The sequence below is a fragment of the Fundulus heteroclitus genome, chromosome 13, assembly GCF_011125445.2.
Source record: "Fundulus heteroclitus isolate FHET01 chromosome 13, MU-UCD_Fhet_4.1, whole genome shotgun sequence".
Lineage (NCBI taxonomy): Eukaryota > Metazoa > Chordata > Actinopteri > Cyprinodontiformes > Fundulidae > Fundulus > Fundulus heteroclitus.
This window is the reverse complement of record NC_046373.1, coordinates 34,625,543-34,641,337: the sequence shown is the minus strand read 5'-3', so window position 1 is coordinate 34,641,337 and position 15,795 is coordinate 34,625,543. Positions and strand designations below refer to the sequence as shown.

Here is a 15,795-nt window from a genome sequence, read left to right as displayed (position 1 = left end):
AAGAAGAAGAAGCAGGGCGTCAGTTTGTTTGTGCTTCAGTGTGGTACAGACCAAACCCAAGTGTTCGCCGTGTTCCAACGTGATACCTTGTCTTACCCTGTTCTTGTTATCTTTTGCCTTAGAACCTCGATCATCCGCACCAAGCCTGGAAGCCTTGCTTCACCTTCGTCAGAGATCAGCCTGGAAACAGTTTCAGAACCAAACTGGAACCAACTGTAACTCAGTTGGCACTCGTGCCTGCCTCCAACCAACCACAACACCGAGGAGGGACCAGGACCTGCACCGAAAACCCAGACGTCTGCACGGCACCCCTCACCTGGACCAAACCCAAGCCACCGCCTCAGTGAGTCCTTTTTCCAAACATCTTCACAGTACCAAGCTCAAGTTATTCACCATCCTCTCCATCTTTTCCAGCAGAACCCACAAGACCTTTGATCCATCCAGATCCAACCTTTTCAATAAACCTTCTTAAACCTACATTTGTTTCAGCCATTTCAGTTCCTCAGAGTCACATTGATAAAAATATTGAAAGTCGGCTCACAGTGGATAAAAAAGCCAAGCCTAAATTCACATTGAAAGACAAACCCCAAAAACCACAACCTGCCCCTCACAAAATATGCAAATGTAAAAATTGCACAGTACCATTAAAGCAACACACTTAGGCCCATTTATACAGTTTGTCTGAAATAAAAGTTGATTTTTGGGGTGAGTTACACTTTAAAGAGACCAAGTCAAAATTACCTGCTTTTAGACACAGCTCAGAACAGGGGTAAAAGAGGGCCTGGAGATCTAAATTGATGAGGAATTCAGAACAAAGCAATTTCATTTTATAAAGACCATAACTAATTTAAATGTGGGGAAAAAGAGCTTAAACACACATGTTCCCTTAAAGAGTATTGGAAAGGGTATCACTTGGAGCAGGGATGTCCAAACTTTTTGGCTTGTGGGACGAAACTCGTAAAACAAAAAAATTTATAAAAAAATTATGTACATTGTTTTACCTGCTCAACAAAATATAATTATTCTAAATATCAAAATGTGTCAGATTTTCTGTAGGAAAGGGATGTGTATATCATTGTAGGTCTGAAGATCATTTGCCCTACTAAAAGATGGTCATCCAGTTTGGAAATTATTGTAACTGTATTTGTTTTAGTTTAACAATATAAGAGGATTTTGGTCAATATTTCTTTGAAAACTCTTCATTTATTCCATTTTAATAAATTAAGAGCAGCTTTTGGTGCCCCAAATTCTGCATTTGAGTAAAAATCAGTTCAGGGGCCGCAAATGGCTCCCAGGCAGCACTTTGGACATGCCTGTCTTACAGCATTAAATATTCTAACAAAAAAAAAATGTTTGGTCTTTTTCTTTTAAAAAAATTATTTGTTACCAACACTATACAAATTTTGCTCATTTAGCTTGTTTTGATGTACATGGCATTGAACGGTAATCTCACAAGATTCAACAGAAGTATTGAGCTGAACAAAATATGGTCTGATTACAAATGTTAATGTGTTTATTCATTAAGAGGTGTCTTTAGTTTTATGTAGCTATTTACTTGGCGAGAGTTATTTGTGCCATATAAATGAAGATATATTTCATTCTACATCTATAGCCCTCTGTGTACAGTTACATAAAAGCAAACACAAAAAATCCAGACGAGTTACAAAAGGGAAATTTCTTTACAATCCAACTTAAAAACCTACAGAATAATTACAGTAATAATAAGTTTAACTGCTCAGGTTAAATATTCAGAGGGTTACCTTTATAGAGACAGAGTTTCTGCATGTGCTCCAAATGGTTGAAGAACAGCACTTAATTTAATTTCAGTGTGTATTTCACAGCCATTTTTCTGTATTTATGAGGGGCAAATGTTAATTAAGATAAAAGAAAAAGCTGCAACTTTTTAAAAATTAAACATATTTTTTTTCTTTCGTTCTTAAACAAACAAAACACTTCCTACCCCGTCTTTTGCTTGCTGAACAGCTTCACAGGGTCCTTTGAAAAGGGACGAAAGACAAGGGAGAGAGGGAGGGATGAGAGGATGGGCATGTGTGCATGTCTCTGTGTGCAGGAGAGAGAGAAACAGAGAGAGACGCTGCATCAAACCGGCATGCAGCAGCAGTAGCAGGCTGGGCTTTGGGATCCATTGTTCCATGTTTTTTCCACTACTGGAGCGTATTCCTTCACAACAAGAAGCCTGAGTAGAAAAAGCAAAGCAAAACACAGAAACATTAATGGACATCGTCTTTGTCTGGCCTGGATTATCTCTACTTGAGCATACTGTTGTGGACAAAGGAGAAAACACACTTCCCACTGCTGTTGGTCAGGCTTGCAATTGACTGCATTGGGAAGTAAGCGCTCGTAGTGTGGTGGCTATGGGGCTGCCTGGCGGAGCTTTGCTGGGGATTTTGAAACAACCACCATGCCTCTTCATCTGGAAGTTATCGCTGCTCTTTCTCTCTGTGTGGGCACTTGATGCACAGACCACAGTGGAAACTAAACCCCTGTACATCTGGCAAACAGGTATGGTCCATCATCTTTTATCACCTCCTGGTTCTGTGAATTCCCAGTTGTTTGATCAATGTCCCATCTGCTACCCTTGCTTTATTGATGTGATAATAATGTGAAAATGTTTTGGCAAGGCAAGGTGAAATGAAAGAGATTATCTGTGTTTTTGCACATTTTGCTTTGTTATAGGCAATAAATCTATCCTGCACTTGGTAGCATTACTTCTAGTCTTTTCTGCAGATAAACAGTACCTTCATTTGCACAGAAGTTTATTGCCGCTTGTGTTAAAGACCATGTACTGGAGCCATCTTGCTAAAATTTTATGTGTTAACATATTTACTGCAGTCCCAACAGGGAATGTCTTTTGACCCCCAAATGGCTGGGGAAGGTGTGAGTTGTCCTGCCCACTCTCGGGTTCGGGTTTTGTCTGAATGAATTCAGGCAGCTGGGACTCTTTAGCTGCCTTATGCTTCTATTGAACTCATTTATCACAGTCTGGTGTGTTAATGAGAAATGATTTATGCACAATAGGCACATTTTTTTCTTTTCTATGTAGGGTAGAAGAGTATACCCTACAACACAAACAGTCCATTGGATTTTATTCTTAAAGAGGCAAAAGTTTTATTTTTGTTAAAATCACTTCTGTTTTTTTTAATATATCACCAAGAAATAAATAGTGTTGTTTATGTTTATGTTTGTTTGAAAGCTTTACCTTGAAAGCAGCACAGTATGAGGCTTTCTGCTTGTACTGTTTTGGGTGGTGCCGGCTGAGCCTCATTCACTGTGAGAGAGTAGCACATGGTCAGGAGGACAATACTGATGCATGCTCCAGTGATCAGAGCAACGGAGAGGAAGGAAGATGGGAGGAGGCCAGAGGAGTGATCATGGGAGCAGGAGTAAGGGTATGGGTCTCCATTGATCTACTGGGATTGAGGTGCACTTTGGGTGCAGCTGGAGATCAATGTTCTCTTTCTCTACTGTTTAATTCTACACTTTCTCTTCATCTTTGAATTTCACTAGGATTCTGTTACTCCCCCAAAGACCCCCACCTAACCAAAAAAAAAAAAAAAAAAACAGTCCAAAAAAATAATCAAATAAAAACAAAGTATGGATTGATCAAATGAAATAGTCCTTGAAACGTGTATTTTAAAAATGGTAAATTAAACAATCAGGTTTACTCAGGCTTTCTCCTCAAAATGAACCTAATATTTTTTTCTTAGCTTTCAGGAACATTTTAATTCATTACCAATATATTTAAGATGCTTTGAAAGTTTAATGATGGAGATATTTACATATTTTTGACAAGCCCTATCTGCAACCTTGTGTCCTCATTTCAGTTATTTGGTCTAAGTAAATACTTTCCATAGTTCTACAACACTTCTGAGTTCCAAACAGATTAATACTTATTCAGTAAAATTTTGAAGCAAATAATAAGAGACACCAACATTATATACCACGAAGAACAGTTTCCAGACTTTACTGATGTAAAGACGGGGTGCTGCAAAATGCATCAATACTGTATCTAATATTATGGAGACTTTATTTTTGGGAACAAAAATATAGTTTTTTATGTGCTCTTTTTGACACTAGTCATCCTAGTCAACATGCTAGTCCGGAGAGGTGTTTGTTTGTGTGTGTGTGTGTGTGTGTGTGTGTGTGTGTGTGTGTGTGTGTGTGTGTGTGTGTGTGTTTGTGTGTGTGTGTGTGTATATATCTTCAACATCATTTGGAATAACAACAGGACACAAAACAAAACAAAAGAAATATAATTAGTAATCAATAAAAAATAAAGTGGTTACATGTTGTTGTTGATAATATATGATTATCTCTGTTATTGTCATCACATTTGTTGTTGTATTCATTGTTCACACCCTGTGGAAGGAAAATCCTCTCCTGGTATTATGTGCTCTACCTCCCACCGTGTTAAAGCAGTGGAAGAGATTAGGGATAGAGAAACCAGAGCAGATTGGCCAGACAAAGTTAACCTAGATACAGCATAGACATGTTCATATGTTTCCTCTGGCCTTAATATGTTGGCTCTTGGCTTACTGATGTTTGCTTGGTTGCCTGTCAGAGAACAGTAGCAGTATTTAGAACAGTGGCAAACTATTTTGGAAAGTTGGTGTGTATTTGTCATATCTAGATCTCAAATCACTTTTACTCCTACACAATATGATGGGTAACAGCAAAAACATTTAGGAGTCAGTTGTTGAACAAAATTAGCTATAGGACTAATTTAGAGTTTCTCCAGTTATTGTTGTATGGAATGATATATTATATATTGTACTAAACACACAGTTCAGCATTGTATGTTTACATGCATGCTGATTTGTGTAAAGCATAATTGATTAAAGGTTTGGGAACATTTTGCACTGAATGTTTGTTTGCATAGAAATGCAGATCAATTAAGTTGCACTTTAATCCAACTGATGACCTATTCTCCCTATCACTCTGCAATAATCCTGAAAGAAGGGACCTCTGCTGCTATTGCCACCTGAATATATGTCAGTACATATGTAGATAAGTCACCATGAATGTACATAAGACATCCTCTGACTTATTTCTATTTTGTATCTCTATTCTTATTTTTCTTATCTACTTCTTTTTTTTGATCCACTGTATAAATGAGGACACACTGTATATAACTGATGCACCTTGTCCTACTTTTGGCACCCTCTTCTGATTATTGATTACTGACAAGTGAATTTCCCCAATGTGAGATCAATAAAGCCTATCTTCTTATCTTATCAGAAAGAGTTGCACACAAATAGTGAAGGCCATTTAAACAGGATCTCAATGAGAACAGGATCTGCAATGAAAAACAAATCCATACCCATGATCTATCAAGGCAAGGTTATAAATAGCATCAATACATCTAAACGATAGAAAGTAGTGTAACCGTCCATATATTTGTACCAGACTGCCTCGGTCAGATGTCACCAAAGTAGTCAGATGAAGAATCTGTCAGTCACTGGTGGTCACCAGTATCATTCTGGAGAGGACACACATATGCAGTTTTGTTGATTATTATTAGGTGCCATGACAGAAAATAGTACTAAGCCAATGTTTAAAGCAGACTATTTCAAAGTAATGTAAGAGACAGTAAAATGTATACAATAAGGAGAAACTAACCCATTTTAAAGGGATTTCACTGACAAATGTTTTTGAGATAAGTACGATACAGATGCAGTCCAGTCCTAAACATGCCATTTCATAGCTTTTATCTCTGAAGCTGAATTATAATTATTCAACAAGGATGAGAGGAAGTTTGCACCATTCAAATGGCCTAGTAATTTGTGCTTTTTCATTCAGGAGAATATTCTGAACTGCCTTCTATCTTGGTCCTAGGCATGAAGTGAAATCATTTGAAACAAACATACGTAATTTCTGCTTTTTTTTAGAGAGAGATCTGTATGAATGAAAAAAAAAGCAGCTTTGGTACATGATATTTTTATGAAGATTGAGCCCTGATAAAAGAAAAGATGTCATTGTCAAATATGTTTGATGCTGAATTGTTTCAAAATCATAGAAAATTGTTGTTTTAGTAACTTACTTTATGCCCTGTATTCTTTCACTTTTCCTGAAAACTAAGACCTAGTGCACATGTAGCCAGATACCTGGGGCAACAAATAACTTTTATATGTTTTGGCCTTTTATCCACACAAAAACTCATCACTAAAAACAATTCATTCTGAAAACTCTGGCCAAGGTGGAGATTTCTAAAAACTCTGTAAGCCTACTCATTTACAAGACAAAATGGAGTTCAATAAGATTTGTTTATATAGCAGCAATTCACAACACGTCAATCTCTTTACAAAGTCAAATTCAATCAAATTATACAGATTGGTGGAAATGTTTCCTATCTAAGGAAACACAATAGATTGCATTAAGTCTTGTCAAGCAGCATTCACTCCTCATGAAGTAACTTAGAGCTACTAACAGTAGCTGTACAATACAATATGTGTCCTATCATTATTAAACTGGACAAATTCACTGCTATGAAATCTATGTTATCTACAATCGTTGATTTCATCAAGTTTCTCCTATTTTAGCTTCTCTTCATTGACTTCCTGTTAAATCAATAATATAATTTAAAATTCTCCTTCCAACATATAATGCCCTTAATAATCAAGCTCTATCATTTATAAGAGATCTTATATATGATATTTTCCTAACAGAGCACTTCACTCTCAGACTACAGGTCTGCTGGTGGTTCCTAGAGTCTCTAAAAGTAGAATGGGAGGCAGATCCTTTAGCTATCAGGCTCCTCTCCTGTGGAACCAACTCCCAGTTTTGATCCCTGAGGCAGACACCCCGTCTACTTTTAAGACAAGGCTTAAAACGTTTCTTTTTGACAAAGCTTATGGTTAGAGTGGCTTAGGTTACCCTGAGCTACCTCTATAGTTATGCTGCTATAGGCTTAGGCTGCTGGAGGACATCGGGGTCTATTTTTCTCACTCTGCTGAGTTTTCCTACTTTTGTCCAATTTTGCTTCGTTTGTTATTATCTACATTTATAACTTTATGTTCTTAGTCATTTTTTATTCATAGTAGGCATACCTGGTCTGGTGTTCTGTTAGCTGTAACACCATCGGGAAGGGGGGGGGGGGGGTAATCTGCCATTACCCTCTAATGTAGAAAGGATTCCTGGATCAATGTGTGCTTCTGTGCTCTTTTGTGTCTCTGCTCTGTCTGCTCTAACTATCAGTCAGCCGCGGCAGATGACCGTTCACGCTGAGCTTAGTTTTGCTGGAGGTTTCTTACTGTTAAAGGGGAGTTTTCTTCTCCACTGACACTTTATGCATGCTCAGTATGAGGGATTGCTGCAAAGTTATTCTGAAAGCTGACGACTGTCCACTGTGGCTCTATGCCTTAGATAGCAAACTTTTTCACCAATCTGTCTGTATGATTTGATTGAATTTGACTTTGTAAAGTGCCTTGAGATGACATGAGCTGTGAATTGGCACTATATAAATAAAATTGAATTGAACTGATTTCAATACCTGGCTACATGTGTACAAGGCCTACATCTCTCTTATTCTCATGTATATAATGTATTTCCAATTAAATAATTTTTATTAAAACTGTATCTTCAAAAATATTGTATAAGTCCTCCCACTGTCATTTATGAGCCACTTTGTACCCATCACCACTTTGGTCAGTGGGTTTGCTACAGAATAACAAACATCTGTACAGAGCAAACCAAAGCAGTATCCAATGGAGATGTGAGGGACTGTTCCTCTTTCTGGTCAACCACAGAAAGAGCAAATGAATAGGGGTTATTTAGCGCTGACTCTCTCGCACTCTCTCTCTCTTTCTTTCTCTATAACTCTCACTCACACACAAACACTCACACACACACACACACACACACACACACACACACACACACACACACACACACACACACACACACACACACACACACACACACACACACACACACACACACACACACACACACACACACACACACACACTTTAAATTCATAAAGAGGACTGTGCCTTGACTTCTATTCATTTTTAACCTGTTCTATGGCCTAACCCTAACCCTCAACCTAAACCTGATTGACATCTTAGTCCTAAACCCACCCTAACCTATAGCCTAAAAAACTGAGGACCTCGCAAAAGGAACAGGAATAGTACCCACATCGACATCTGGTCCTGATGACACTGGTTAGTGTGGCTGAAAAGGACCCTGTGCTTTGATTTTGTGATCAGTTCATTACCTTTTTTATGCTTCCCATAGTTTCTATATAATTTCTCCCATTATAAAACACAATTAATTTTCATCATATTTACTCTCAGTAAAGTGATTACTTAACAAATCTTTTCCACATCACTTTTATAACATGGTTCAAGCAGAGTTTAACAGGTCATGTTATTGCTTATATACAGTAGTAAATTATCTGACCTGTGCGACATTGACAGCACATTAAAAAAAAATTTATTTTTTGCCAAATTATTTTATCATTAATATATTTACCAGTTAGTCTGAATGATTTTAATAAAAGGGAATATAAACAACTTTAAAACATTTAATTACAAGAGTAGTATATCCAAAAATGGATTTGAATAGTAAACACCAAAATGTAAGACGGAAACAGATAGCTTTATTTTGTATAAAAGCTAATTTGAGGATTTAAAAATAAAAACCCCCTCAAAAATTATTTTTTTCTTCTTTTTTTTGCCATTTCAATGCACACACATGACATCAGTGCACAATTAGTTATAATGAACTTTTGCATCTGCTGTGTCTGTGGATGAAGGGAGACGAACTGTGATCTGAAACACAAATAAAGAAAGGAAAATTGTGAGAGGTGGCGCTCATGAAACCCCCACAGAGTCTGAACTGTTTTCAGGCAGTATGCTAATGTCCATGTGGCGCACAAAAAGCAGACACATGGCTCTCTCTTTGTTTCACATCCCCCCTCCACCCACCCCACAAGTGGCACACACTGCCGATTGCTCACTGTCCCTTCATCAAGCTGACCTTTAACCTCAGAGCTGAGAGGGGTCTCGTGAGAATAACAACAGTGGGAAGTGGGCGAGGATAAGGCTGAAAAACCCCAGCTTTCCACTATCGAGTGCTGAATACCTTGTTTAGCCATTTATAGCAGATGCAATTCAATAAAGTGCAGCTGAAGTGGAGGCCAACTGCACTGGATGTCCAAAGAGGCTTTTCAATGTGAATATGCCAATGATTTGGTGTTTCAAGACTGGTGATTCTCAAGCAAAGGATCATGTGACAAAAATTACAACTGTTTTGGGGGAAGTTGTAATAGATAATAATAATATAAAATAATAATAATAAGAAGAAGAAGAAGTAGAAAAAGATAGAAAAAACTGCAGCGTTTATGTTGATAACCTTTAGGATCAGATTGTTCTGACAATACAACATAATTTGAAGTGGTTGTTTGTTGTCATTCAGAAGGAATATGTCTGTTTTCAGTTTTGGCGGTGCAGATCTTTCTGTGGGGCGTTTGCATGTTGTCCACGTGTGTTTTCTCCCGATATTCTGCCTTTCTCACTAAGTCCTAAAACATGTTTGGTTAGCTGATGATTCTAAGCTGTCTTCAGGGATTCACAGTATCCATGATTTTTCATCTGTGAATCTCAGTTTTTTCTGTGATGGCCCCATGTTTACACTGCTCCTAGCCAAATGATTGCAGGGATACAGCCTCTTGTTTGCAGGTTGGTTTTAGGTGTGCCCTCAAGTGAAAAATACTGTAGTCAACATTCATGTAAAAATTTTTACATTCAGTTCTTTCAACACCAATGTTCACATATTGATATCCGGACTTTTTAACTTTTTATGTGTTTCTGCTAAATAAAGTGATTTAATTCTAGATAAATCAGAGTCAGCTTTCATCACCAAGTTAGTTCGTACAACAAGGAATTTTACTTCAGTTCTCCTCTGTACTCAATGAAGGCATTTTGGTACCAATTTATAAAAAAGAAAAACTGAAATATTATTTTTGTACACATGTATCCATACTTGTTTCTACAAAAAAAAAAGAAAGACATTAGCCCCTTTTCCACTGGAAGACCCATGATTTAACGCCCAAGGCTTTGGTTTACCTGGGTAAAAGGAAGCCTGGGGAATTTAAATAGGGTTATTTCCAATGCAGCAGGTAATCTATTTAAAATCTAACTCACCTAACTATAAAAGCATAGCCCTGCCACCAGACAAATTTTGAAAAATTCCACCAAAGTGGACAGTGCCAAGAGACCCTTGGGGGCAGGGCTAAGTGTGAGGAATGTGAATATTCAAAGCAGTAATAAGCGTTAAACACTATCAATCAATTTTCTCATTGTTCGACATTCTAAATCCTGACTTGTCACGGAGGCATGCGTCTGAGATCGAACGTGGGGCTTTGATGATAAAAGCATGTATCATTTGAACTAATAGGAAAATTCAGCTGCAGTAGCCACCGTTCAACCCTAAGTGGGAAGCACTAAGACAGTTTTAAGACAAATATTGCATAAATCTACAAGTTCACATTCCTTTGATGCCCCAAGCACCCAGAAAAAAAAATAGACTGTGTAAAGCATGTTATTAGATATAAGCAATACAAAACAAAAATAATTTTCTCTGAACAGCAGTGTTAAAGTCTGTTAATCTAAAATAATATGAATAAGTTCTGCGGACTTTGAGGATTTATGGTTTTGATGAGTTCTTCCTCAGGAAAAGTAAACTTGACATGATAGTAAACCTTTTTTTGTTTTAGGGTTTTCATCAAACAAATACAACTTAGTGCTGTGAAAACAGCACTAAAAATAGGTCTTATTCTAACAGCACTTCATCGGATCAGTCCTGGTTTTGTATTACACACCCGTTGTTAAATTTCATTCATTGTACTTTATTTGTTTCCTCATTTTTATCTCTCATAAAATCTGTTAATAGGTAAAACACAGCAATGTGTGGCAGTATATGCACCATTGTTGATGCAAAAATGAGTTTAGTGTTTCTTCAAGATTTTAATTTTTGCTCTTATTTATTGTAACTGTTTTTAACGCAAATAATGGTATAGTGGACAACCTTTTTTCGGCTTAGAGTTCCAGGGGGATCATCTTATCTATTGGTTGTCCCATCATTGTGACGTGCTCACCTAGGGCCAATGTGCATGCTTGTTGCTTGCTAGATTCCTCTTGCTGCATGCTGCACATATGCACTTCTAGTGTTTATGTATCCAGAGAGCTTTGGTTTCAGCTGTTTACTGTAGCTCTGGCTACTCTCACCATATACTTTGAAAATTGCTAAGAGTCATAAGAAGCAAACTGTCTTACAAGTTTATTAAAAAAGAAAAGGAAGGCCTCATTAGAAAGAAATAAGACCAGAATGGATTTGGGAGATTCTTTCACGCAATCCTCCTGAGGAGCAGAAGAGCAGGTAGGATGGTCTTGCGCATGCGTAGTTATTCAGAAAGGTACATGGGTGTTTCTTACCTATATCTCCGGAAAAACTAAATTATTGTGCAGCTTTTGTGCCTAGCTCCAAATAGCTAGCATCGCCCCCTGTTCTTACCTTTTCGTACTCTTCAGTAAGCTGCTGGTATAATTCGGGTCCATTTAGATTTGTTTTTCAAAGCTTTCTGTCTCACTCCAGTTGAGTTTTTTTGAGACAATATTTTTTATTTATCACACACTGTAGGCTACAACCTTTAAACTGTGGAGATGTAGGGAGCAGGGCAGGAGGTATGCACTGCTGGGGAAAACAGGGAAAAAAAGACATATGGGCACTTCTTACAAAAGCTGATTTAGTTTCTCTAGCCACTGTTTTCTAGATATCACAAGTGCCCCTTCTGTCCTCCTTTTGTATATGCTATCCAACCTTTCTTCTATTTTAGGTCTTTATAGGACTGTTCATTTATAAATAATTTTTCTTCCAACTGATAATAGTAGAGGACGAGCAGCTTTATAGTTATACAGTTGAATAATTCCTTCCATTCATTATTCCTTAAGTTGCACTGGATCCATGAGCAGGAAGGTATAGTCATTTTAGATTTAATGTTTTACAAACCTGCACCTAGCCAGGGTTGTTGCTTTACAACTACATGATTAATTTAAAATAACACTGATTAAAACACCTATTTTTCTTTTATTAATATAATAATGAGGAAAACTGAGGTAAATATATCTACAGTACAGGAAATGTATTTATTAGAATAACAAAAAAAAAGATAAATCAGTCCACAGGTACAAGGAATCAATACCTTGACTGTCTTATTATAAGCAAATATTTCTAAAAAGTGGAAGCTGGGCAGAAAGTGGAATATGTAGGCAGGGCATGGAGAGGACTCCTGGGAGCTTTTGGCAAACTGCACCCAATCTCTCTCCTCCTGCAGAGCTGTCGGCATAAACCCATGAAAAATGGAAAATAATGGAGTTCACACTTCAAGTTAGGTTTAAATGAAAAGCCAGTCTTAGAGAAATATGTATTTTTTCATTCACAAGAAAAGTGATAGTTCTCTGTTTGAACATTTGTACTCATTTTTTCCTCCAGAACTATGGCAAAATAGTGTATAATTAATGCCTACATTAACTTAAAATGGCAAAAGCCTCGGTGGGAAAATATTTTCTTTTTTATATTCTGGTATATTCAGTTATTCACCACACACCTACTAAACGTTTTCTATTCACCCGCAACAAACACCTTAAAGCAGTGGCAATGGCGGATTCCAACTCCTGCTGCCTAAATGGAACTCTGCTGTGCCAAAAACTCAGAAAACAGATTCAAAATAGGCTCATGATTACGATGAACTGACTGTACTGACCTCCTTACTGCTTGTTGCCTTGCTGCACACAACCCTGCCCCTTCAAGAACCCTCGAGAAAGCTGAAAAGTCCTACCTCAGAATAGGACCATTAATCCATGAAAGTAAGGCCCTGGTAAACTGAAATTACCCATGGAAATTTGTATTGAGATGCACGCTAGGCTTTTCACAAGCAATCGGAAAGCACTTGTGATTGGACTGGTGCAAACAAGCATAGTGTTGAGATGGGTACTCTGTCTGTTGTTCATCAGATTGACAGCCTGGGGGAAGAAACTGTCTCTGTTCTGGCTGGTTTTAGCAAGTAGCACTCTGTAGTGCTGACCTGAAGGTAAAAGTCATGTGGATATGTTGAATCTGCATAGATGTTCGCTGACATTTCCCTGACCCAAGACCTGTACAGGTCGATTCTGGACCTTCTTCCAAACAGTGTCTATGTGTGAGGACCAGCTCAGGTCCCGAGAAAGGGTTGTCCCTAGTGTCCCTAGAAGCCCCCTTTAACACTACTAATAATAATTTTTATTGTCATTACAGCATACAGTCCTGGGGCTAAGTGTCTTGCTCAGGGACCTTAATTGGAAGTCTTAGGGCATTGAACCAGGGACCTGCCAGCCTCTCCAGGACACAAGCATCCTGCTCTCTAATTACTAATCCACCACTCCCCTTATCTCCACTCTGGTTGATCTCTAGGTGGTTCTAACCACACCAGTGGACCAGTAGACAGTCCTCCTGTCAATGACAATGATGTCATCTGCAAACTTCAGAAATTTTACAGATGTGTCCTCTGAGGGGAAATCATTTGTGCACAGAGAGAAGAGAAGCAGGGAGAGAACACACCCCTGGGGGGCACCGTTGCAAATGGTTCTTGTGCTGGAGAAGATGCTCCCTAGTCTCACCTGCTGTTGCCAGTCAACCAGGCGGCTAGGTTCCAGGCCAGCACTGTGAGCTGAGTGAGCTTCTGGTGGAGGATGTTTGGAATGATCATGCTGCTCGTCTTTTAACTGGTACTCAAAAACACAACACATCACCCCACTTCTGGCCTCCCTCTACTCGCTGCCTGTTCATTTAAAAATTCTTAGTTTTGCTTTTAAATGTTTGAATAATCCTGCCCTGCCATACTGCTCTGAATGGTTCTGCCTCCTCTGAATGTCAGAATCTTCTCTGTTGCTGCTCCTCAACTGTGGAATAACCTACTTCTGTACATTAGAGAAGTTCCTTCACTCTGTACTTTAAAAACTCTTTTAAAAGCCATTTTAATTCTCTGACTTTTAACATCAGAGTTAGTTTTGACATTGTCTATTCGAAATGAGTTTTGTTTTATTTAATCTATTAGCGTTTTTACATCATCTAAAAATATATACATGTTTATAATTTTTGCTATAGTTTTTGCAGGACTTTGTTTCAGCTGTGGCTGTTTTAAAGCACTTTATACGTAAAGTTGATATAGTATGGTAAGGCTGAGCTGAAGTCCACCACCAACATCCTGGAGTACATCCCTGGGTGGTCAAATTGATACAGGATGAAAGGTAGTTCCAGGTTGACTGCTGACCTGTTTACTGGGTAAGCAAACTGCAGGGCGTCCAGCATGTGGCCTGTGATCTCCATCAGATGCTTCGGAATCAGTGACTCAAAAGATTTGATGACCACAGACGTCAGAGTGAAAGTTATTTATCCCCATGATGGTGCGTTTCTTGGGGACTGGGATGATGGTGGAGCATTTGAAGCATTGAGACTTGTTTAAGACCCCAGTGAAGGAGAACCTTAACCACCCCCATACACCCTGAAACATTTCAATAAAAAGATAGTGCACTCTTAACATTCTCATGATAAAATTTTATAATTTTCAACACAGTAGGCTGACAGGAAGGGGGGGAGAGACATGCAGCAAAGTACCGCGGGTCAGAGTCGAATCCGGGTCGAGTACTAGGTCCTCCATACATGGGTCACGCTACTCGCTGAGCCACCAGCAAACCCCAAAATTGTATAATTTTTTTGAAGATATAATTTGCTTTCAGACTTTTACACATTTTTTATTTCACAATTAAATTTGGCCTTTGGGCTTCTGTTCTTTTTTAAATGATATTTAAAACGGCAGGCTGGATGGATGATGAAGGTGGAGACTGACTTGACTGGGTGCAGCAGACAGAAGCAGACTTGACCAGGCAAAGTTGTAGGAAGAGTCACATTTGACCTGAAGCAGCCGATGTGCCTCCAACGAGGGCAGAGCAAAACACAGAATCCCCACTTGAATCAGGCGGAGCACACAAGCTCTAGTAGAGTAAGCTAGTGAGGGCAGGGTGAGAACAAGTCCACAAAAACAGAAAGCAGAGCAACAAAAACACTGGAGAAAAAAAAACACATACAGGCTGCAGGACAGGACATTCTGGCAGGGAGTGGATGCGTGAGGCAGGTATATGTAAGCAGAGGATCAGGAGGAATGATTTGAGTGTAATTAGTGGAAGCAGGTAATGTTGTTGAGTGGTGCTGGGAGGTGACTGAACAGAGGGGGGGATGAATGAAAACTCCAATAACAAAACCCAAATCATGCAATTTGCATTTTATATATTTGAAGTTGATTGTGTTTGATGTATAAATGAAGTCATAAACTGTGGGACCTAAGTAGGGTCTGGAATTAGAAGGAAATATATAGGTCAAAATTAGCACTATGTATAGACTTCATTTTGAGTCATGCCCAAATGAAATTTAAGTGAAAGCACAACCAAATCACATGTATTATTTGGTGGATTTATGCAGGAGGATAAAATGTTTTCCTCTGTCCCAGCAATGCTCATTCAATATTTTTTTTAAAGGTGGATGTTCCACTCAATGCTTTGGTTTCAAACACCTTGGTGCTCCTTCGCAGGCATAGCTAGGGGTGAGTGCCATTAAAGTTAATGGAGGCAGGTGAAAGTGTTTGTTTACTCTAAGCTTCATCAGGTGCCAAATTGCAGCCATTATTCTGTATGGGTTTGAAGAGCCTGAGTTTAACTGTTGTATTCTGCCTGGCGGGTCACC

General features: G+C 38.5%; 1 protein-coding gene across 3 annotated transcripts in view; it reads left to right on the top strand.

The window, feature by feature from the left end:
• Window positions 1-2,059: 2,059 nt before the first annotated feature.
• The window catches only part of LOC105917537 (thrombospondin type-1 domain-containing protein 7A), a 224,076-nt gene continuing 210,340 nt past the window's right edge, over window positions 2,060-15,795 (top strand). For 2 of the 3 annotated variants that reach the window (XR_004932392.1, XR_002427058.2), the window contains exon 1: window positions 2,060-2,523. Coding sequence is in view for 1 of the 3 variants with exons in the window: in XM_012852377.3 (XP_012707831.2) it covers window positions 2,376-2,523 (148 nt within the window). In the remaining 2 variants the exon portion in view is untranslated. The remainder of the gene's footprint in view (window positions 2,524-15,795) is intronic. The other variant, XM_012852377.3, reaches the window with a different exon arrangement.